This window comes from Botryllus schlosseri, chromosome 14, assembly GCF_051294905.1.
Source record: "Botryllus schlosseri isolate E-star chromosome 14, Bs_hap1, whole genome shotgun sequence".
NCBI classification, from domain to species: Eukaryota; Metazoa; Chordata; class Ascidiacea; order Stolidobranchia; family Styelidae; genus Botryllus; species Botryllus schlosseri.
The window spans coordinates 2,224,117-2,249,853 of record NC_137249.1 but is presented as its reverse complement, the minus strand read 5'-3'; the positions used below and the strand labels follow the sequence as shown (position 1 = coordinate 2,249,853).

Sequence of the window (25,737 nt, the reverse complement as noted above, 5' to 3'; positions counted from 1 at the left end):
CATGCCCTGATTGACGAATTTTCCAGTGCCCACTTTATAGACAGTGTTGTAGCCTGATCTCATCTACTCGTAGGGACACCAAGTATTTTCGACGCCCTCCTGTCTTTTCAATATATTGCAATCTTGTGTTGTTTTTATCGCACTGTCTAACGCAATGGTTCTCAACTTTTTTGTCTTCGCGAACCCCTTTGCACCGTAACGGACCCCCATGGACCCCCAACTTTTACTACAAATTTAGCTCAATTATTATCGTACAACCGTCATCTGTCTTGCGCAAATTGTAACTGTAGGTATAGTGATAAACAGCAATAAAATGACTATTCTTGAAATTAACATCATACTATTCATGTATTGCGAAAACTTTCATTATTTTAATGCGAATTCTGTAGCTGCATTTCTTGAAATATGCGGTCGAGTCTCAAAAATCCACGCCGTCAATTTGATATGAACGAGTGCCGAAAATCGATTTCCACAAAGATGGTGGCGGATGTAATAATAATGCGTAACGCTTCCGACAACACCTTCGGGTATAATCGCAAGTCGCAACATATATGGCACCAAAATTAAGAAACGTCCATCGTGGCGTCTAGCAGTTCATCTTGAAGTTATTCTGGAATAGCGGTTATGTATATCAAAGGAAAAAAATTGCATTTTTGCAAACAAATTTTTCCAAAACCCCTAATAAACATCTCGAAACCGCAAAATGTTTAGGCTATTGGCAATTAAAACGAGTTTTGCACAGTAGAATATTTTATGTCAGATGGCCATTCTGTTGATGGTTGTCCCGAGTTTTAGCAGTTATGGAGCGAAACTGATACCTCGTGATTTCTCTGATTTAAAAAAATACAAATTAGGTTTATCAACCATTTTGGAAAATTTGGAGGCTTCGCAGACCCCCTGAAAATGCTTCACGGACCCCCGGTTGAAAACCACTGGTCTGACGTATATTAGTTGCAAGATCAACAACTAACAACGCGTCACGTTTACGCTGTCTGTTCGGCTTTGTAACAAAGATATCAAATGCGACGAAATTAGCTTTATAGTCTTGCGTGAGATACCCACACAGTGTCCGAATAATCATGATAAGCAGTGTCTACAAAAGATAGTTACATAAGTGTTAACTCGAGTGCTTTTGAATGCAACGAACGGCGTAGCCTAATCAGTAGAAAGTCATCTTGCGAAGCTCCACGTCACCGCTGATGATCAGCCAGTGGCTGGCATCGTAAAGTCGCTTCTTGAAATCGATTTTCAGCGAATCGTTGATCTCTACGTGGTAGCGTTGAGCCTCGGCTGTGATTCTCACCTGAATGAGATACGCAGCACCTTAGCGACTTGCAAAACCGTCATGGAAATTCGGGAAGAATGATCCCCGGTGGTGCGTTATGTTGGCAGCATATATCCGCTAGGGTCCGCAAGTAATGCACCAGCCGATATTAAACAGGTGGGACTAGAGTTGCATTTTAAACAAATAGCTGTTTAAAACATTTTGTTTAAAACATGTTTTAAACAGTGTTTTAAACAAAGGCTTTTTTCTTTTAAACAGTTTTTAAAAGTTGTATAATTATATCATAAATGTGTAAATACTTTCCAAAAAACATATTGTATGAGCCTATGGTCGATTACCACCCGGTATAGCCAACGTATACGATATGGGATGGTTGGAAACCTCGAAATAGTCGATTCAACAGCTATAGTAAGTAGATATAGATCATTGGTACGGAATGAATATTCTGATGATGATGGCCGCCGATACTATCACCAGAGACAACATTTAAAAAATGTAGCTGAACGTAGCAGTGTGAGCTTTAACTTGGACTGTCTGTTGACTGATCCGCGTATGGTTAATCCGGTCATAGAATTTGTTCTATTGTGTAGAGAGGTATCTGATTTAACTATTAGCTCCCTCATGCCTGGTGTACAAGACCTTAGTAGTCGAGCACCATAAAACCCCTTATACATACATACATACCGCCGACCGTAAAAATGCTGCATGACGATGTAGTCCAGGTTAAAGATATATTTGGTCCGTATATGGCAGGGGTGGTAAGCCTATTTCCTCAAAGGAGTTATATTTACCCTATACTATCAATTGTCAATGTCAACCACTATGACGTCACAATTGAATAAATATGACGTCATGACTTAAAAACATGTTTTATGCGAGGGCCTTTTTTTAAACATGTTTGTTTTAATCAATTTTTGGTGGGACACGCACACCGGCTGAAGAGATTCTCGTGATTGCACGACGGAAGTAGTAGTATAGATCGCTCTGGGGGTGGCAGGGGTTCTTATGGCGGGGTCGCATGCTAACGCGAAAACCGGGGGTGGCATGCTAACGTTTTCGTCTTATGGCGGGGTGGCATGCTAACGTTTTCGTCTTATGGCGGGGGTGGCATGCTAACGTTTTCGTCTTATGGCGGGGGTGGCATGCTAACGTTTTCGTCTTATGGCGGGGGTGACATGCTAACGTTTTCGTCTTATGGTGGGGGTGACATGCTAACGTTTTCGTCTTATGGTGGGGGTGACATGCTAACGTTTTCGTCTTATGGATGCGGTCGCATGATAACGCGAAACTCGTGGTGGCATGCTAATGTTTTTTGGTATACGTGCGGCGACATGCTAACGACGATAAATGTGTCTGTCATGTATTCTTACGGGATCTGTGGCGACTCGCCATGTGTTCTTATGGGCGCGGTCGTGATTCGTACTTTCAGGCATCTCTCGCGCGGTGTTGAATATGTACGAGTCACCAACAATAACCGCACAAACGGAAACGTGGCTTGTTGTGAGGATTAAGCAGTGCGACCTATATTCCGAATGACCTGCGCACTGAATTATTTCCCGGCCAGCCGCTACTATCGATTATTACACTAGACCAGTCAGTGTGAAATAGTTTGATCGTAAATTATGATATATGATGTCGTAGTTTAGTCGTGTCAAATGACCGATCGTGTTCTCTTTCGCTACTGATTGCTAGCTGAATATTACTTTCGGCTTATTCGCTGTTTCGCGCCTACAGAATAGTCTGCTGTTCACAACCGCAACTTCATCGCGATAGCACAATTTTCACACCTCGATCAGTAGAACAACACCGCACTAACCCAGTTGTCGAAACACATAGGTCATACATTTTACGTGAAATATTGTATTGTGGTATACAAATATGCAAACTATTCTTTCAATTCGACAAGTCTAGTTAACTGATCGATTTTCAAGCTGCCGACACAGTTTTTAACACGAGTGAGTTGATATTTCTTCCCGGGTACGAGCGAGGCTTTGTTCCATTGATCCAACACCACCTCGCCAGTATCATCCTTCAATGTAAAACTGTATAATTTCAACTCCTTTCTGGCACCAGAATTGACCATCTTCTCCTCTCGAGAAACACAAGTAGCGGCGATCGAGACGTATTCATCTTTATTTCCGTATACCGATTCACAGGTCAATAATGGGTATTCTTCAGTCGTATGTCTCGATTTTCCATGTAAAGTTACTGACGAAGCCCGACCAAGTAATACAGCGGGTTTTCCAGTAAATTTATCAATTTGAACCCAACCGGATTTGACCATGAGTTTTTTTCGTTTGGTGAATGCTTTCTCAATGTTCCCGAACAAATCACGATTGAAACACGTGAAAGATATCTCTTCGTTATTACCATCGATGAATATACCTTTGAGATATTGGCTAACACCACCTCTTTTGGGTGATGAGACGAATTTGACGCCGACGTGAAAATTTGAAGTTGCTCCGACTTGCATAGTGTTGACGCTGTTCGATGCCATATCGTTTGATAAAGTGGGAGTCATCAACAAACCCATCGATATTTATAGAATTAGGCACGTGGTATTGAGTGAGTTAACAACCTTTGTATAATCCTGATGACCCGCGTGAATAGACTTGGATTGAAATAAACTTTACAGGAGTTCTGTAAGAAAGGATGCCGTTCACAAGTGACAAACGACACGAATGAATTTTCTTCTTACCCAGTCACTTATCAATGTACTGTAGTGAGTATTCAAGATGTCTGTTGCTAAATCTCTGTACGCCGCTAGGGTCCGTATGTCACTTTTCATCGCCGCAATGCTTATGACACTAAAAACCCCATTCCAGTCGATGCCGTATGATCGAATCGAGTTAACCAATGCGGTAAAATCACACTTTCGAACACGACTCACGTTTTGTCCATGTACATAGAAATCTAGTACTCCGTGGATGAATTTTTCCGTTTCGCTCAATGTGGGGTTGTCAAGTTATGATAACAGAGAAGGTAATTCTCAATAATCGCGCTAGTTGCCATAACGAGTAACTATCAACTGAAAAAGTAAACCATGAGAATGACACCACAATGTGTTAAAATGGTGAAATACACCGCTCAGATTTCGAAAAAACAGATGTTGGCGGGTGCGTTTGACATGTGTGACACAATAAAATCGCCCGTTTCGCTAAACAGGAAATTCACTAAAGCGCAGTGCGCTGTGCGATTTTGAAAAAACAGATGTCCGCGGCCGCGTTTTGATCTGTGTGACACACTAAATACGTCCGGTTCTGAAAGTCGGAAACGCGATCGGTTCTGAGGATTACGCAGTGTGCGTGTGGTCTATATTTCGAATGACCTGCGCGCCGAATTATTTTCCATCCAACCGCGTGCTACTATCGAATTAAATCTATAAATAGCCAACACCACGATCAGATTGTTATACTTCGCTGTCGCAGACATAAACGTTGGTTGGAGCAGTTAGATTAATTATTGTACAATGGCCGAGGCTCAGATAGATAATCTTGATAAATTTGGTTATGAACCAAATGCATTCGAATCGCAATTTGAAGAGAATGCGGATATCTTTGACGTGATTAATCCTGGTGATCTGATGACACCGGATTTAAGAGTTGAATCCACAGAACGCGACCTTACGACAACGATCGAAATGCAACCAAACCACGCAGATATAGCGCGCCAGGTGTCACTGAAGTCGGTGAGTCGACGCAGACGGAGTCGTGTTCGCGAGGAAGAAGACACACCACCAGAGACAGGCGACCAATACCAAGAAGTTGTATCCCAGAACTGGCAAGCGATAAAATCATATGTAATGAACAGGACTAGTCATGTGTATAATATTCGAGTCATCGGTCGGGAGCTAGCGGATGTTTTCCGTGATATACAAGCTATATTTTTCTCAGAGTCGACTCGTTTCAAAATCAATTTCGCGTATGCATTTATTTTGTACCACGTCGAGACTCTAAGATTTCGCTATTTTCACGCATCGGCGAATGTTGATAGTGTATTAGAAACACCAGCGGCAATTTCAACACTAGCTAAATTCAATGAATTTGTTGAATCTATAAGGTTGGAAACGGCGCTTGATTTATTACGAAATTCTCGACCAAACACAAAGTCACTGCCGGTCTGTCTGACTAATGTACAGTTTTATGTATATCCTACCGATGGCATGTTGATTGGTTGAGCTGATATCGAAATACCGCCAGGACTTGCACAATCAAGATGTGCCACATCATTTATACGGTTAAAAAAAAAACTACGACGCCGATGTGTCTTTTCATGATCTCAATCATTTTCATAGCGACCAAAGAAAATAATCCTGTCATTGAATTTTATTGAGATTTACTTGTATATAATGTGTGTGGTGTTATTGGGGTTTATTTGTACATTATGTTTGTTTAATATGAATTTTTTTGTATTGTTTGTTAATGTATCATTTATTTTCAGGTGGATAACATTATTTCATATCTCAAGTCGGTTATGTCACTAGATTTAAATAGTTTACATATAGAGATTACATCGACGCAGGGATCAAGGGTTTAATGAGTAAGTTATTCGGTACGACTACTTTGATTTATGAACATAATTTAATATTTGTTTATACTACAGACAAAACAATCATCGAAATTTGAGCAAAGAATTGGATTGGTGAGTTATTACTATTCAGAACTAGTGAGTGTGATGTAACGATTTTTGTTGTTGAACAGACAGAGCAAACTCAAGGATTAATAACAACACGCAAGTCTACTGGTAAGTTATCCGCTATAACACAACGTTAGCGAGCGTAGTTTAATATGTCGCTGATTTTATTAAGCATAAAGAGTCAAGGAAGACGCCGACAAAGAAAATAGATTGTAAGTAAGACTAGTTTAATGTTCCCCAAGTACTGAATTTGACAGTGTGTTATCGCTTCTACAGATGAGTCGACGACGGGCAAATCACGAGGACGAGAATGAGCCACCAGAGATTGACAACCAACACCAACAAATTACATCTCAGAACTGGCAAGCGGTGAAATCGTATGTAGTGAACAGTAGCCGTGTGTATAATATTCGAGTCATCGATCGTAAGCGATCGGATGTTTTCCAAGATACCCAATCGATATGTCTGATCAACCCGCAGTTTTATGTATATCCTACCGACGGTGTGTTGATTGGTTGTGTCGGTATTAAAATACCCCCAGGACTCGCACAATCAAGATGTATCTCGACATTTACGCGTCGAAAAAATAACACGAAGTACAACGATAATCTCTGTGCTTTTCGCTGCATCGCCCACTCACTTGGAAAAGACACCAAAGATTTGGCTCAACAATTCACTTCGGTTTATGGGATCAGTGTGGGAGCTGGCGTAACTCTCGACATGTTGAATGATATCGAGGTCTTGTTTAATGTAGCCATATTCGTGTACACCAAGACCGAGGGTAAAGCTGTCGCACTACGTCGTAGTACCTTTGAAGCGAAACCTGTGTATTTACATTTAGAACATGCACACTTCTGTCTCATTTCTGATATGAGGCGATATATAGAGACCTATAAATGTGATGTTTGCCAACGATTATTTGATGAACAATATGATTTGACCAGACACAAATGTGTAACGGGTCCCGTTGAAGTGTTCCCGGGTGGCGTGTATACACCTCCTCTGAACATCTTTGAAAAACTTGATCTAGAAGGGGTGTTCGTTCCTCACCGACTTCGTTATTTCAAATACCGTATCGCGTTCAGTATAGAGAGTGTGTATGATACCTCAAAAACTTTGCGAGAGCGCCAGAACATTCCCATCTCTGTTAGCATATCGTCTAATGTGGAAGGTTACTTGGAGTCGCATGTAATTGTCTCGAGTGGTGATACAAACGATTTATGCGCACAAATGATTGATCATTTTCACGATATTCAAAGTGAATCATTCAGACTGTCACTCACAGAATATCGACCCTACCTGGACATGCTCAAATCAAAAATTACCGAAATGAAAGTGCTCGATCCTTCAAAACATCCAATACCCCTTGAACGTTTACAAGTGGAGTTTATGAGTTATTTGCGTCAAATCCCTGTTTTATCGTTCAATGGTGATCGATATGACTTGAACTGGCTCAAAGCGTACTTGTTTGGTTTTCTCGTTGACGACAATCTTAGTGTACTGAAACGCGGTAACAAATTTCTCACAATGACGACCAACAGACTTCAATTTTTGGACATTGTGAATTACTTGACACCCGGGTTCTCGTATGATTCATATTTGGAAGCCTTCAAATGTAGCACCACTAAAGCTCACTTCCCACACCAGTTTCTGACTAGTTTGGAAAAGTTGAATAACTCGAGTCTACCAAACCACGACGAGTTTTACAACCCGCTAAAAGGTTGTAATATATCCACAGCTGAATATGAAAACTGTTTGAAGGTTTGGAACGACAACAAAATGATTACTTTACGTGATTATCTCAGATGGTGCAACGCGAACGATACTCATTACTTCATTGAGGGGTTAGAAAAACAGTTTCAATCTTTCAAAAGTCAATTCAATGTTGATATATTCAAGGATGCGGTCTGTCTGCTCGGGGTTGTATCGAGACATCTTTTTAATAGCATCCCGCGTGATTTCACAATGTTCAACGACAAACATAAAGATCTGGTTTCGCTATTCAGAGATAATTTAGTGGGTGGACCATCGATCATTTTCCATCGATACCCAAAACCGGGTGTAACTCGAATCAAAGAACATGTCTATAAGGAAAATGCACAGATTGCGCAACATATAACAAGTTTGACCAGCGACTCACTCTATCTGTATGCTTTAAGTCGACCAAGTCCAACTGGATTTGCGATACGTTGGCAACCAATCGACGCCGAGTGTACTAAATTCAAACCTATCAAGACCGCGCCGAAATGCTTAGAGACTGTAACCCAGTGGATGAATTGGTATTCCCATATTCATAAGGTGCATGTTCACCACGCTTTTAACGGACCTGAAATTCGTGTGGGTGTGCGGAATTATCGACCTGATGGGTTTTATCGTAATTCGGCCGGACAAGGGGTAATCTTGTCGTTCCTTAGATGTGATTTTCACGCCCACAATTGCAGATTCGGATGTGATGACCAAGTACGTCGAGAGCGAGCTAAAGACATTCATGATTATTATGAAAGTCTCAATTATCAGGTTGTATGTAAATGGGAATGTGAGTGGAATATTGAGAAGAAGAGAAATCCTAATATTGTGCGATATCTCGATGGCATTCAACCACAACTGACTCGTGCCAAGTTTGTCACCCCACAGAAATTGATGGAGATGGTGATGAATGGTACTTTCTTTGGTTGTTTGCTGGTTGATATTTGTACTCGACCACATTCGAAAAAGCGATTCGCTCAACTCCGCCCGATATTCAAAAATACCACAGTGTCTCGCGATACCGTGAAAAGTGACATGAATCAGCTTGCTGTAGATCGGAAATCACCCAGTAAACCCACTGACATGTTGGTTGCGTCGTACTGCGGTAAGAAAATCTTGCTAACCTCCGACTTGATCAAATGGTATGTAGATCACGGGTTGGTGGTATCAAAAATTCATGAGGCTGTCGAATTCACCAAAAAGACCTGTTTTGCTACCTTTACAAAAAATGTCTCAGGCTGTCGACGTGCTGGGGGTCGCGATCCTAACATGGCGATTATTGGGCTAACGCAAAAACTCGCTGCGAATTCTTGTTATGATCGCGAGTTAATGAATCCGCGTAAACTCAAACAAACCACGTTCTGTGATAAAAGTGAATTGGATGCAAATGTGGAGGATCGCTTTTTCATCAAGTGTGAACAATTAAACACAGATCTATTTGAAATAACGAAGCACCCTCAAAAGATCGAGCAAGATAACTGCATTCAAGTATCGTTCTGGTTGTATAATAATGTCAAGTTACGGATGTTGTCGTTTTTTTATGACTGTTTATGCAAATATTTTCGTGCCGACAGCTTCATGCTCCTTTCGGTGGATATCAACTCGTTTTTCATCGCGCATTCAGCCCCACTCGATGACATTCTCATTTCCGAGAAAAGGAACGAATTTTACTGTGATTACGAGAATTGGTTTCCACGTTATTTTTGCGATGAGCATCGAGACGAATTCTTGACTGATCCGATTTCTTTCGACCGCTCGAGACAATGCTGTAAAGATACGTATGCTCATTATCTTCATCAACCTGGTTTGATGGAAGTGAGATACGACGCCGATGCATCTTTCCACGGTCTCAATCGCTTTCGCAGTGACCAAAGATAAAATTAATCACGGCATTGAATGTTATTGTAGTGAATATTTTGTGTGTGGTGTTATTGTATTTTATTTGTAAATTTTGCTTGTTTGGTGTGATTTATTTGTATTGTGTGTTCATGTACCATTTGTTTTCCAGATGGATAACACTATTACCTATCTAAAGTCTGCCATGTCATTAGATTTACACAGTTTACATGTAGAGATGATTACCTTGGAGCGGGAATTACCACAGTTCATAATTCCTGGTTCTGCCAAACAACTTGCAACGTCGATGATACCCGATTGATGAAAAGCAGATCAACAAAACTTGTGCTCCGTGGTGAGGTCTATAGTTGTTATAGTAACACTGTTAGATTTTAAAGCTCTATGAATCCTCTCGTGTTATGAATCCTCTTATGTGATTTATATTTTCAGATCGGGGTCAGCTGCTTGACGATCTGAAGCATTCGTGACACTACAACTTCCTCTGACGATGAGGATCAGATGAAGATTTCATAACCCGTGGAAAATTGTTAAATCGAACTGGAGCAAGATGACTACAACAGTGGATATTCCCAACCTTGTTGATATATAAACACATGCACTTTATCGAGTTTTCAATAAACAACAAATGATGGAATTGATCCACCCATTCGCGTGTATTGTGAGTGGTCCTTCAAGAAGTGGGAAGACTACTTTTGTTGCAAAGCTGATTAGGCATGCCACATCCATGATTAAACCAAGTGTATCCAGAGTCGTATATTGTTACAATAATTATCAGGAGGTTTTCAAGACGATGCATAATGTAGAATTCCACGCCGGTCTAGATATTTTAGAAGAGTTGAAGGTTTGCTCTGAAGACACCTTGATTATAGTGGATGATTTCATGACTGAGACAGCGAAAATTGCAGACTACTTTACAAGATTTTCACATCATTCGGCAAAGTCAATTTGTTATATCACGCAGAACCTGTATCACAAGGGTAAAGGAGCACGTGACTTGAGTCTCTCGAGTTCGTATATGGTGATTTTCAAGAATCCGCGCGACCAACAACAGATCAGTTTTCTTGGTCGACAAATGTACCCAAACTCTAGATTTTTAACAGAGGCTTATCGCGATGCTGCTAGACAACCTCATAGTTATTTATTTATCGATCTCACGCAAGAAGCACCTGAAAATCGACGCGTTATGACCAATATATTTCCTGGTGAAGCCATGGTGGTTTATAGCCCGATGGTATAAATAGCCAAGCGCAGAACCGACTTTAAACTCAAAATGACCAAGGTACCAGCTCGGACACGGCGGCATATACCCACACTAGAGTTCCTACATAAAAGTAAACCCGAGATACGCAAGCAAATTATATCGGGCGCCAGCAAAGAATTGATCGAGTGTATATGCGATTGTACAAAGAACATTTTAAACGGCAACATCCCTCTTTCGAAGTATAAAAGAAAGCGACTGTCAGCTCATAAATGTAGTTTACGTCGACTTGTCAGGAAAGACATCCCCATTCGACATAAGAAACGTATGGTTAACCAGCATGGGGGTATGTTTATGACTCTATTATCGAGCATCCTACCCGTCGTCACTGGTTTACTCGGTAATCTTTTCAAAAAATGACTTCTTTTAAAAAAATCTTCATAAATCCGAATCCGGTAAACGGAGCTGACGTTCAGAAATTGAATTTGGACATCGACAAATGTATGAGCGACATATTACAGATGAACATACCCCAAGAACGAAAATTAGCCTTATATAACGACGCACTAAATCGTTATCAAACAAAACACGACACACTGAATCAACCGATGAAAATCGATATATCAGAACAAAGGAATCTATTTTCGGCTAGTGAGTTGGACGCACTGCGACGCCTGATCAAGGGTGAACCATCAAGGATTCCTATACCATCACCGAGTAGCCAACGAAGCAAAGTAAAGACTCAGCATGCCCCGACGAAAAGCGGTCGTACACCCAAGACCCCGAGACGATACGGATGGGAGCCATACTAAGTATTTCACGCCAGGGCTACCCGGTAGTTATCGCGGTGCATACGTATTCTCTAGAGGGCGGAATAGAGCCAAAGTCAAGGAGTTTCTTTCGAGCAAGGACGCGTACACAAAACATTTTCCCTATCGAAAGAAATTTAAGAGACCTAGAGTGATTACGTCGGGTCTTGGTGTTCAGTATCAAACCGATCTCATGCATATGCAAAATCTTTCAAAAGAAAACGATAATTTTAAATATGTGTTGGTGACGATCGATTGTTTCAGCCGATTTTTATATCTGTATCCGCTCAAGAACAAAACCTCGCAAGGTATTATTCGTGGATTCAAGGAAATATTTAAGGATCGTATACCTCATGTTATTCAAAGTGATCAGGGTTCTGAGTTTACTAATCACGCGTTTCAGACTTTCTTAAAAGATAACAATGTGCGACATTTTCATACAAATAGTGAACTGAAAGCATCGATATGCGAGCGTGTTATTCGCACTGTGAAGCAAGTGTTATACCGTTATTTCACGCATAATAAGACTTTGAATTATGTCAATGTCCTGTCCGAGATATGTCGAGGGTATAACACTACTTTTCACGTTGCTATAGGGTGTCCTCCAGCGGATGTTGATTATTCAAATCAAGAACAAATTTTCCATAGGTTATACGGCGACATGACCCCTAAAAAACCCAAACTAACTATCGGCACACCCGTCAGGATTTCGAAATCACGTGGTAATTTTGTAAAAAGTGCCTTGGCGAGTTGGACCGAAGAAATCTTTTTCGTATCTCAATGTCGTAAAGGTGACCTTCCTACTTATCAGTTGAAAGACTACCACGGTGAAGTTATAGACGGTAGATTCCAACGTGAAGAATTACAACCAATAACTAAAAATAATAATATTTATAATATCGAGAAAATCCTGTCTACTCGCAGGAAAGGAAAGAAAACGCAATATTTTGTAAAATGGTTGGGTTACCCATCTACATTTAATTCCTGGGTCTCGGATTTGTATAAATAGACGCTGAAAATGTTGTTCAACCAAACTATGGATTCTGATTCCGGCTCATCTCGCATGGGTCAAGTCTCGAACAGTCTGAAAAACCAGATTGTGTTTATTGTACAGATTTGTATGTTAGTGTGTGTAATCGTGTTTTCATTATATCAAATTTCTGTCGGGGTGGATCGTGAGATATATTTAACGCTACTGTCTTCTTCACTTGGTTATTTATTACCGAATCCATCGCCTCACCGTATATGTTGAAAGAAACAATAAAATGTTGTTGACTCTACCTTCGAATGCGAGTTTGGATAAATTTCCGAATACTAGCACAGATTTTCAAACGGAACTTTACAAAGAATTAGAAATGAATCGCCATGAGCTAGGATTATGTGAGCTGACCTTCCCCCATGATTTTCAACCGCGAATTGAAGTGACAGCGAAAAGTATCGGTTTTGGATTTGTCGATGCGAATGGATACACCGAACGGTATTATATTCCCGAAGGTTCGTATTACAGCATCGGTGAAATGTTAGAATCGTACGAGAAATATTACATGGGGGACATTTTCATTTTACAAGGATTCGGCGACTTTAGAATCACATTCAGAAGATTAGTCACGAGTAAAAAAAGACACAAGCGAGGTGTACCCATAAATACCGATACCGCAGACTCTAGCGTCAAACACATACCCCGTACCACGCATGATTCACCCGAGCCTTACGGACTGATACCGCTTGGTTCTGTGTTGGACACAATAACATTTAGACGCGTTGTATCTCGTCGCCGCGGAGTGGCGGAATTTATATTTACACCCGCGATAAAGTTGGAACGGATTGATAAGGTTTATGTGTATTGCGATCTGATACAACCAAGACCACATGGTAACAAGCTGCAACAACTTTTACGGGTGGTTACTGTAACCGCTAAACCGAATGAAAACCAAATCACCATATTCCCAAAACCATACTTCTTTGCTTTAGCGAGAAACAATTTCAGAACGATACGAATTTATCTACGTGATGCAGCTGGCAACCCTATTAAATTTCGAAAAGCACCAGTGACAGTAACCCTACGCTTCCGTCGTAGAGCTGTTGATTCAATATGAGTTACATCACGTTGTCTGGCACCCAAGGTGAATTCTCGGTGGTGTTACCGAATGAAATTATTTGTAATGAGCTTGCGTTGATGGATATGAGTTTTGTCAGTGAATCTCTTGATCGAATTATAATCAATCGTGATCAAGCACTCTGGGAGCTACATAATGAGAAAGATCGAATAGTAGAAGCGTACCTAACACCACTTGGGAATTATGCAAACAACCTCGAGTTGACGCGAAGAATATTATCTGACAGTTACAAACACTGTTTCACCGAAAGAATCAACGATGAACTTTTCCGAATTCGTTACCCGAAACGTATCACACTCCACCCCACGGATATATTCACGAATTATTTCAGTGTAGTTGATCAAGTGTCGACGCCAGTATGTAATGTCACGTCGATCAAACCTAAACCAACTCAACCCCACCTCAGATATCTTTTTGTGTATATCAACGTACTACGACATCATCCGGTGGGTGATTACATGAGTCAATTGCTTCGTGTGATCCAAGTAAATAACGAGACGTGTATGAGACAAGAAGTTGTATATGAAAAACCGTTTTATTTCGCAGTGTCGATTAACCACATCCGCGATATAAAAATCACCATCCGGGACCAATACGGTCAGTTAGTACATGATATAGAGACCACATTGACACTCCACGCACGATGAAAATAGTGACGTTAACCACCTCTATGCTTGGTGCTGATTTTGAACACAGACTACTCACCATCAACAACATCCCGACGAGATATTGTGAATTAGCCCTCATGGAGCTCGATTTCACTTTAACCGAACCGGCGATTGGTCAATATTTGTTTGTGTATTGTGATATTATTCACCCTCACTTACTTGGAGATACGTTAGCGCGTTTATTACGAGTTATACCGCTGACACCTGGTGATGTCGCGCATAATTGGATAGCGACAAATCCGTATTATTTCTCTGTTTCAAAAGATGTTGTAGATTCTGTATGTCTTTACCTCAGGGATGAGTTTGGGGAACCTATAAATATAATAAGTCGTTCATTGCAAGCTACATTTAGCATTAGGAAGCGATTATGAAAGTTGTTTTCACGTGTGATCATCATTCTGTCCATCGTCATTATAACCAGACAGGTGATGGTTATGGATATTTTAGTGGTGGAGTTCAAGCCGGTTCCGGTATCGGGAGTTTGTTTAAATCACTCGGTCGTTTAGTGACACCTATTGCGAAATACGCTGGTGGTCAATTGTTACGGACTGGAGGTGAAATAGCGAGAGATCTATTACGGGGTAACTCGATCAAGTCTAGTGTTGTCAAGAGAAGTAAACAAGCTGGCGGTCGAGTGATTGATAAAATTTTAACCCCAAAAGCTATAAAAAGGAAAAAAACAAAGTCAAAGAACACTTCATCCAAACGTCGTCGTAAACAACAGGATATATTCGACTAAGAACTATGTTGATGCACGCGGGTTCCAGAGAATGTCATAACTCGGGATTAAACATATTTAGTATACCCCACACACAAACCAGTATTGAGGAATCGCAATATGTCGTCGTCAAACCCCATAGTTTAGGTAATGTCATGGAAGTGCAATTACCAAGGACGGATCGATATATGGATCTACAAAACACGTTCTTGAGATTACGTTTGAAGCTCACTAAACGCGATGGAACTGATTTAGCAAACGATACACAAGTGGGCCTGGTCAATAACATGTTGGATTCTCTTTTCAAACAAATCGATGTAACTATTTCAAATGAGGTTATCACAAATTCGGATAATTGTCATGCCTACAAAGCTTATATCTCTCGGTTGTTGAATGATACTCACGGGGCCTCGGAGAGTTTTGTGCAAGGACAAGGTTTTTATAAAGATGTCGCTGGATCTATGGATGTTCTTGGTGCAGCGAATACTGGATATGTTAAACGAAAAGACCTTACAAAAAACAGCACTCCGCTAGAGTTGATCGGAAAAATTCGAATGGGTCTTTTTGAACAGTCTAGATGTATGTTGGATAATGTCGACATGAAATTAAAATTTACACGTAACGAAGATAATTTCTGTCTGCTCGGTGATGCGGAAGATGTACAAATTGTTTTACTCGAAATGGAGGTGTATGTCAAACAGATGAAGATCGCTGAAAGTGTAAGCTTAGCACACAAGTCTGTATTACAGAAGAATACTGCCAAGTACCCCTGGATACGCTTACAAATGTCGACTCATACATTCGCCGCGGGTTTATCGAAAATTGATAGAGAGTTAGTTAGCGGCACCATGCCAAAGAAGATCGTAATTGGTTTAGTCGAGACCACGACATTTAACGGTGTTCGGACCAAAAATCCATTCAACTTTAAACACTTTGATGTTCAAAATCTTTCGTTAAGTGTGGATGGGCGTCAAATTAACGGACGCGAATTTCATTTCGATTTTGATAAACACGGCGGACTCGAAGGTTATATGACACTATTCTCTCAGACAGGTCGCTGGGAATCTGAGGCACCTTTAAATATTTCACGCAAAGATTATGTCAACGGATACACTCTTTTTGTGTTTGATTTGACGCCCGATAATAGTTTGGGATGTTATCAACTTCATAAGACAGGAACTGTGCATCTGGTTTTGACTACCTCGAAGCCGTTACCAACCTCCGTAACCTTGTTATGTTTGAAGGAGTTTCAACATCTTCTACAGCTGAATCAAAAAAGACAAGTCGTCGAAATATGAATACGTCTGAGATCAATGATATTCTCTATAACCACCCTGACACACAAAGTCTATATCTAGGAACTTATCCACTAGACCAGTTACCGAAGAAACCAATTAGCGGAAAATTCGCTATCATCATTAATTACGACGAGTCGAATTTGCCTGGGTCTCACTGGGTGTCTATATACAGAGATGACGATACTCATTTTCATGATTCGCTAGGTTTCGGACCACTAAAACCTCAGATAATCGAATTCCTGGAGCCGGATGAATTTTCTGTGACTGGGAAACAGTTACAGAGTAAAACTTCAGATGTGTGTGGAGATCATGCTATTGCATTCTTGATAAAAAGAGCTCAAGGGTTTTCAACCGAGGAATACTTGGATAATTTTGGTGATGATAAAAAAGTGAATGATACGATTGTGCGTGCTTTTGTGAAGAGTTTGATTTCAGAGTAATAAACGAATGTGTAAATGTGTATACTTGTGATTCTTGTTGTGACTGTGAACAGCAGACTATTCTGTAGGTGCGAAACAGTGGTACGGAAGGTGCGAATAATCCGATCTGAAGTATTATTCAGCTAGCAATCAACAGCGAGGAAAGACTTAGAACACGATCGGTCATTTGTCGCGACTAAACTACATCATATATAATAATTTACGATATACACATTAACAAAGATTCATTCACATGACTATTTACTTGATACATATTCAACAACGCGCGAGAGATGCCTGAAAGTACGAATCACGACCGCGCCCATAAGAACACATGGCGAGTCGCCACAGATCCCGTAAGAATACATGACAGACACATTTATCGTCGTTAGCATGTCGCCGCACGTATACCAAAAAACATTAGCATGCCACCACGAGTTTCGCGTTATCATGCGACCGCATCCATAAGACGAAAACGTTAGCATGTCACCCCCACCATAAGACGAAAACGTTAGCATGTCACCCCCACCATAAGACGAAAACGTTAGCATGTCACCCCCGCCATAAGACGAAAACGTTAGCATGCCACCCCCGCCATAAGACGAAAACGTTAGCATGCCACCCCCGCCATAAGACGAAAACGTTAGCATGCCACCCCGCCATAAGACGAAAACGTTAGCATGCCACCCCCGCCATAAGACGAAAACGTTAGCATGCCACCCCGCCATAAGACGAAAACGTTAGCATGCCACCCCCGGTTTTCGCGTTAGCATGCGACCCCGCCATAAGAACCCCTGCCACCCCCAGAGCGATCTATACTACTACTGACGGAAGAAACCCAGATAGCCCCTATCTGTTATTTATACTACTCAGGTCTTGATAACAAGAGATTTTTCTCAAATTAGATTAAAATTAGAAATATAGCTATATGGTATTTCTACGAATCGGATTAGAATTAGAATTACTGAATTCGTAAAGACTTTTGAAAATCGAATTAAAATCCGAGTTGGAAGTAAATATAACAAAAATCAAGTTTAGTTCGTATCAAATTTCATAACCATGATGTCAGGAAACGTCTGTATACAGTATAGGCCTACATCAAGATTGGCTCGCTTCCCACTATACAGAATGCAGTTCTCCTGTGTCATTTTCGTATCAAATCAGAGTTCACTCCAATCAGCATGGGAATGGCGAATATCTATACGCCGAACTTGACTCGTTTCGAACTATGCAGTTCTTTTGCAGCATTTTCAGCAAACCGGATTAGAATAAAAATGATTGCACAGAAACATTTCACAAGAGATTAGAATTTCGCTCTAATTAGTCTATACTGATATATAGACACATAGAATTATCTAATTGTCCAAGGCTGATACTAACTACCAATTCCTGCGCGGATCGTGTATGAGGCATCACATGTGGACAGTCTCAAGATTGATCTTGACCAGAGTATCATGTGTTGGCGCGAGGCCAGAGATAAGGCGTATGCAATCGAACCTTATGAAACACAACGCCATAGAAGTCTCAGTTGGCTCACCCGAAACTCGACTCCTTTGGCGAACGGAAACGACCCCACGAGGGATTTTTCCTCCGCCCCCCACTCGCCGTCCAGCTCGGAATTTCTCGCGACGACCCCTTCGTCAAGTCTCGGATTCATTCTGAAAAAGACGCGCTGGGCGCCTGCTTCTCTCATGAAATCGAAGCAGAATCTGAAATGAACGCATCACTTTTTAAGAAAGACTGACAAAAGTATATAGTAGAGCAGGATTTGTCGCAACATCACAATCTAAATTCAAGGCGTTCAGTTATACACCACATTTCAACATATTTTACGTGTTAGACAATATTGTGTGTCTCAATTCACAATACGGTATCTACATCAACATCTAGAATTGAGCATTTGACTCGACATTATGCATTGGTACACATGATATTATAAACACATTAAATATGTTAGAATGTGGTGTCTAACTGTACGCCTTGAATTTCGAGTGCATGCGGTGTGCGTCAGATTTGGAAAACTAGATTATTCTAGTTGTCTAATTAGATCAATTAGAACTAATAATAATTCTAACCTAATGTGTGAAATGTTTCTATTATCTCATATTAGTTCTATTCCAATTTCTGGTTTTTCTGAAAACGATAAAGGAGAACTGTATACTGTGAAACGATTCAAGCTCAGTGTGCATTTGTTTGTTATTCTCATGCTTGTAAGAATGAACTCCGATTTCATATCAACTGTACTTGCTTTAATTTCCAATAATTCTAATTCTATTGTAATTTGAGAAAAAACTGCGATGCTATAATTCGAATTCTAACCAAATTTGGAGAAAAACTCTGCAGCTATAATTCTAAATCTAGTCTAATTCGGACAAAGAACTGTGTGGCTATAATTCTAGTTGTTATCTAATTTGGAAAAGCTGAATTTGTTTTTGTCCAACTCTGCTATATACTAAAGTGAAAACCAGATACAAAATGTCTCTGTGAAGATATGCGAGTAACGTGAATACCGATCGAATCTCATGCAAAACAGCAGCAAACTCACCGACCGTCCGCCTTCGTCGGCGTTCCGATGATTTCCACGGAATGGCCGGAAAAGTAATCGAACGGGATGATGAATTTTCCGGGAGACTGCAAGAATGAACAGGGGAAAGGCTGGTTTGGGACAGAGAGACCAAGTGAATATGGAGAGAGAGAGAAAGCTAGGAGTGTTATAAAAGAATTTATAGGAAGTTAAACACGATTGAACGGCAACCATCTTCATAACTGGTGACTCCAAGTAGGTATGTGGTCAAGAATATGGATTATTTCAGAGGTTCTTCAACGTTTTTGATCGTGGACCTCTTCATTTCTTGCATGTATCCCCAACATTTCAGAGGCCGATGACTATAATATAACTAAAAGGGTCGTCACTCTGTTGCCCAATCTTGACCTATAGGCTATTTGATGTTTAAAAACTTCCTGGTGAGTAAAAAAGGAAATCACATCCAGCTCAATTCTATTTAGGCTAACTAATAACTAGGGAAAAGTTTTCACAACTTTTGAAACTTTTTTACAGCTTTCGGCAGCTTCCTCAGTACTCAAAATTTGTGTAGTATGATGTTTTAAGCTGTTTGAAGGAATTTTATATTGCAACTTTTTGCCATTTTTTAAACTTTTTCATGCTGCTTTTACTGCAACTTTTATCAAGTATTGCGCAAGAAGTCATTGCCTTAATATAATAATCTGGTTTTGCATAGTTTCTTGATGATGTACTTCAACGTTGTCCTTTCATGAACCCCATAAAACTAGTTTGCGGACCCCTAAGTGGTCCCCTGACAACTACTGGCTTATCTGGAGACCACTGATTCACATTGCTTTGGGACGAATCGCTACTCGCGAACTTTCATTCAATTACAGGAAATACAAAGTTCCTTACCAGCTTATCGAGAGCGTGATGAGGCACTGGCTGCAGAGAGAAATGTAAAAGATTAACACTTTGTATATACGGAGAGATGCAGAAAGTGCGTATTCTGTGCACACGCAAGCACAAACGTAAGACAGCAATCTGACATACTGAGGATATTGTGTCTTTATCTCCGACAACAGTTCGATGAGATCTCGCACGCCAGGATTACGCAAGGACAGTTTAGTTCAGTTTGATTGATAAGAATTTGTTCCTTTTACGAAATTACGATATCATGAAAAGATAGGAAGGATGTCGAACGACTTGGAGCTGTCGTTGGAATCAGACACCAACCAGGACGCCGAGATGATGTTAACAACAGGCATGCACGCTGAATGAAAAGCAGAGGTGGTCAGTAACGAAGTACTTCTACTTTTTGAAGTACTTGAAGTACCCACACTACTTTTTAAGTAGTTGTGATTTTAGACTACTTCTACTTCTTCTTGACAGTTTTCAGTTTTGTAGGCACAAATAAGCGTAAAATACCTATACTTACTTACTTACTTGTGAACCACCACTTCTACTTCTACTTGAGTAGAAATTTCGGCGTTACTTCTACTTCTACTTGAGTAGCGAAGGTGACTACTTTGACCACCTCTGATGAAAAGTTAGAAGATGACATAACAATGACAACCGATAACAATGAGGTGGCATGTGTAGAAAAGCGAGGTCGAGTATTTTGACTTGAATGCGGCATTAAGTTGCAAACGACTCACTTTCATTCCCTCTGTTCCGGATACGGCGTGAATGACGTCACAGTCGAATCCCACGCAGAGATTGGTGACGGAATCGTAAGGCAAGCAATGTTCGAACGTCGACAGATCGGCGGCCCCATTCAACTGAATCTGAACAAGAAGATTCTTTCCCTTAGGAGAGGTCGACAATGTAGTCGGCGTTGCCACGCAAGTAAACGCGGAAGTAAAAACGTAAATTTATACTAAATTAGACGTGAAAGTAGCAATTTCAATAACATGTCAACAAATGGGAGTAAAAATTGAAGTAAATATATTTGGTCGGAAAAATCTTCGAAATTTCCAGATGTTTTTTCGTTGCTAAGGCAAGATGACAGTACAAACAAATAGAATATTGGCAGGCCGTATTATTTTTGGCATATGCCAAAACTGCCAAAAATAACTTATTTTTGGCATTTTTCGATTTTTATTTTTGGCAGTTTTGGCATCGTCCTCTAAATAGATAGTTTCAGACTCGAATTAGTCACAAAAACGCTTTATTTGGGCCAGTTTGTCAATAGAAACCACAAAATGTGCAGTATCCACGACTCCACGTATAATCAGTGCCAACAAACAATAAGAAGAAAAAACCAAACGATTTCATAGGTTAATAATATGAAACGAAACCACAAAATGTGCAGTATCCATCGGAATCGGTGCCAATAAGCAAAAAAAAGAAAGAAAAGCCTAACAAACACGCTCAACACCTGATTGTTACAGCTGTTGAATAGACTTAAATCGTTTGCACTGTAACACTGCTTCCAAACTCCGGTCAACTATGTTTCTCCCAAATTCATTTCTCGCCCAGCGAATCTGGGAAATATCGGCTTCAACAGTAGCCGTTGAGGGAAAGAATGTTGCCAGTCATCTACAAAAGGTTTTCAGAGCTCCAAAATCTTTGGAGGGCCAAACCGGCTTCCATGCATCATGAAAAGAGATCACTTCGCCTGTGCCATCGATCTCATCGCGGAAAGAATTTTCTTCCCGATACTTTTCCAGGAGTTTCCTGTGTTGTCTCTCAACACATTCTATTTAGTAGCCCGACTATCCCATCACTTTCAGTCTACCGAGATATTTTCTGAGGACTTTTGTCTCTTCAGGTGGCTTTAATATTACCAACTTGCATGGAAGAGTCCTGGGAAGGTTAGATTGTTCAAGAACATTGACGCAACAAGACTGTCTGGCAAAACGAGACTATGCAGCTCAGAAAGAGTCAGACAGTTTGTTGTGTCACAATGTTCAACTCGATCACAATGCAAAAATCGTGGTTGATTTTGGGGGTTCCAGTTCCATGAGCAGAATATAACTTATATTTTAATAATCAGTACAGCCGCAGCATCTCATTGATTCCCGTTTTATCAAATTTAGCGCTCAGCAAGCTGGTCAAAAATGGTCGTAAAATTGCCTTTGGACAAATGGAAAGTATGACGCAAACCAAATGCAGTCAGCCATTCAATCTCGCTGTGCCCACACCACTTAGGACACCATGCTTTCACCCCTAATGGGTGGGCTGGGCCAGATTAAGAAACCTGCCTTTCACACACGCTCTTCTCGCTTGTGACGTGGTCCTGTTAACACAACACCATGAACGAAATACACCATTTGGCAGGCCGTGTTATTTTTGGCATATGCCAAAAATTGCTTATTTTTGGCATTTTCAAATTTTTATTTTTGGCAGTTTTGGCATCTGGCTCCGGAAATGCCCAAAATAACACGGCCTGAATATTGGGAAATATATTCAGATACCCGGAAAGGGGGACCATTGTTCGCGGTTCTTATGACATTCTCACTCATAAAAGTGCTGAAAACTTATCACAAAACTACTTTTTACTTTACAATTGTAAAAAAATGTAGTTTTTCTAAAAGTTCAGTTTGGAGTGTAATTATAGTCAAAAACATGTCCACTTCAGTAAGTACTGCAATAGGCAAGACCTAGACTCCGAAAAACTAGAAGTACTCCGTTACAGACCATCTCTGCTCTTTCGTGACACGAAACAGACAAATCAGACTTGAATGCTCGCACGTTATGGGTTTCATACTAGAAAGCAATTACGGAATAACATCCCATCCCACTGCAATCCTTACATCATATCCTTTCTCTCTGACAGTGATCAAAATCCCGCATATTCCTCCCGGCCTGAACGGGAAAGGACCGTCCGTGTCGGGCTGGTGCCATTTGCCTTTCTTCAGATGCTTTCTGATGACTTGCTGGTCGCCGAATCGAACGGCCACGTGCAGTGCAATGTCTGCGGCGCTGTCTGGTGCACACATCAAGTCGATTGTGAATCTGAATGGACATTGAATCGATTTCAAAGTTGAATTACGTTACGCTACGCCACCAGACTGGTACATACCACTACAAATCTTCAAAATGCGCTAATAAAACTAGAGATAGAGCTACTAACTTTTTAAAACTCGCAACTAGAACAAGAGATAGAATTAACGAGATTTAAAATCCGCAACCCTTTAACTAAAACACAACCAACCAAATTAACCCCGAAGCAACTCATTAATTACAATTTCATCGCTTTCAGCATGAAAATCAGTACAGGTATGAAATGGGAAGATCTCCGACCTCCAAAACCCACCCTTGATTATACCAATGTTAGTAGCGATGACTCTCATGAGTAACCGATGGCTGCGAGAACACCACGCAACAGAACACCGGCATCACGATTCACGCCAAACGTCGATACGTGTTTTCTAGTTCTTCGGCAACTGATTAATTTTTATACACAGCTAGAACTAGAACTTCTCACTTTTCCAAATCAGCAACTAGAACTAGAACTATACCTCCTCAAAAACAATAAGGGCTAAGTAGGTTGACCGTCAACTGACTATAGATTGGTATAGTCTGTGATGATGATGCCTTTGACCGATATATGTAACAAGGTCTTGCGAAGATTACAATTGACTGTTTGGTCGAAGTACTGATCGCTGGTGCTCAATGTAGAAGTAGAAGTAATGTCGTTAATTTCTAATCGTCTACCAGTAGTGATTTGAAATCTGAAAAATCTGAAAACTGAGAGGTATAGAAGTGGAAATATTGGCAAACCGTGTGATTCGGTTACCGCGGTAGAGGAGCTATTTTCATTACATTTTCACTCAGAAAAGTCCAAAAACTAATGTCTACCTTCCAAAATTGAAATTGTACAAAGTATGTAGTTTTTCCCAAAAACTATCGCGCAGAATTATCACAGCCTGGCATCATAACAACTTGAGTAAGTAGTGCCTATAGCCAAAGGAAAGAGAAGCACTTCGTTACTCCCCAATTCTGGCAGTAACCGCATATTGGTTGCAGCAAAAGGGAACGAGTGAATCACTCACTTGTCTGCGTTTTGGTGCGCTTTCACGCACACGTAGATCCATTTTCCAACGTCTAGCGGGTCGAGAGTAGCCATAAACGGATGCCCGTGCTGAAATATGAAATTCGTCGACTAAAGCTTCATTTTGATCAGCATGGATTAATGGCTTCGATGTAAATTAAATAGTCACAAACTTCGCTGCTACAGCCATTAAGCACAGTTAATTCAACGCAAACTATATTATCGCTTCACGCGTTATGCTGCACGCCAGTCGTTTCAAGGTTGCATATCGTATACGTCGACTTATTGGCCGCAAATCACCCGTCGGCTCATATTTCATGTTTTTTTAGAAAATGTTCACACAAATATGGCATAAATATACAACTTTTTTTAAAAACAATATTGTTTGTTCTTGAAAATGGAAAATCACTCGATTTGGATCAATTTATGTATCGACTCGACTTGTACTCGAGTCATTGCGCATGACTCTACCAAGTCATATGACTGGAGACTTGGACGGCCAAAACAAACATTTCATTATTACTTCACACATGGCCTACTTTAGTAGGCCATGCTTCACAGAATAGTAAAGTTATCTCGTTATTCGTATTTCGTCTGTCAGTACTGGTACTAGTAAAATATAGTGTCAAAACTGATAAAAGTGGGGGAATTTGGGTAACATTCGATATCACTAAAGCGCAGTTGTAAATAAGTGTGTTTGACGTGACCTGAACTTAAATCTGAACAGCAAACTTAACGAATTGGACTCGGACTCCAGGCTCAACGCATACCCTTTGCACCTGACTTGGACTCGGACTTGACTCGGTGGTGAATTGAAAAGAACTCGACTTGACTCTAGTCAAAACTATAAAAGTCAAATTGACTTGTGACTCGGAACCTTAAGACTTGGTTACAACCCTGGTGCTTCATTACTGACCGCCCTGAATACATATAGGCAGAAATGAGTCATAAAAATACCATGCACGATCAACTTACAGGATTTCGTTGCGGCAAGCGCTCCATTGCATTCAACTCTTGAAAGATCCGAATCAAGATATTTTAGACTGCATAAGTTCTAGAAAATATTAGTTCCATGCCAGGCAGCGACAACCATCGCGAAAATAACAGTGAAATTAGATTAGAATTAAAATTAGAGCATAGAAATATTTCACTAATTAGATCAGCGGCATTTCGTTCTAAATAATCAAATTACACAACTAGAATTATTGAGTGGTCAAAAATTGACTCAGAGAACAAGTTCTATACAGGTTTGTTTCGATTTGCACAGAGAAGTCGTCTTATCACGTAAACCTCGAAACAACAGCTGAATATTGTCGGCTGGCACCGTCTCGACGGACTGTCCTCTTCGAAAACAACTTGCCGATGACAATCGAGTTAATGAACGTTGCTAAATTCCCGCGGGAGAAAAGATGGCTGATCGCTCGCCAAAACATTCGTGAGATTGATGCAGGTCAGACGCAGCTGCTTGTTTGGATCTGTACGAAC

The 25,737-nt window shown here is 40.6% G+C and overlaps 1 protein-coding gene and 1 long non-coding RNA gene across 2 annotated transcripts; one reads left to right on the top strand and one right to left on the bottom strand.

Annotated features, from left to right (window-relative positions):
• Positions 1-1,021: 1,021 nt before the first annotated feature.
• On the bottom strand, positions 1,022-25,372 carry LOC145455048 (32 kDa beta-galactoside-binding lectin-like). The gene is made up of 8 exons (XM_080333004.1): positions 25,228-25,372; positions 24,254-24,342; positions 23,012-23,213; positions 20,912-21,040; positions 20,169-20,198; positions 19,296-19,381; positions 18,288-18,459; positions 1,022-1,303 (listed from the first exon to the last, which is right to left on the bottom strand). Exons 1-8 carry the CDS (start codon positions 25,252-25,254, stop codon positions 1,160-1,162), a joined length of 879 nt encoding a protein of 292 aa, XP_080189130.1. The 5' UTR covers positions 25,255-25,372; the 3' UTR covers positions 1,022-1,159.
• Positions 9,276-10,165, top strand: LOC145455019 (uncharacterized). Its single transcript, XR_013920263.1, has 2 exons — positions 9,276-9,857; positions 9,953-10,165. It is a non-coding gene; the product is annotated as an uncharacterized LOC145455019 (long non-coding RNA).
• Positions 25,373-25,737: the final 365 nt, after the last annotated feature.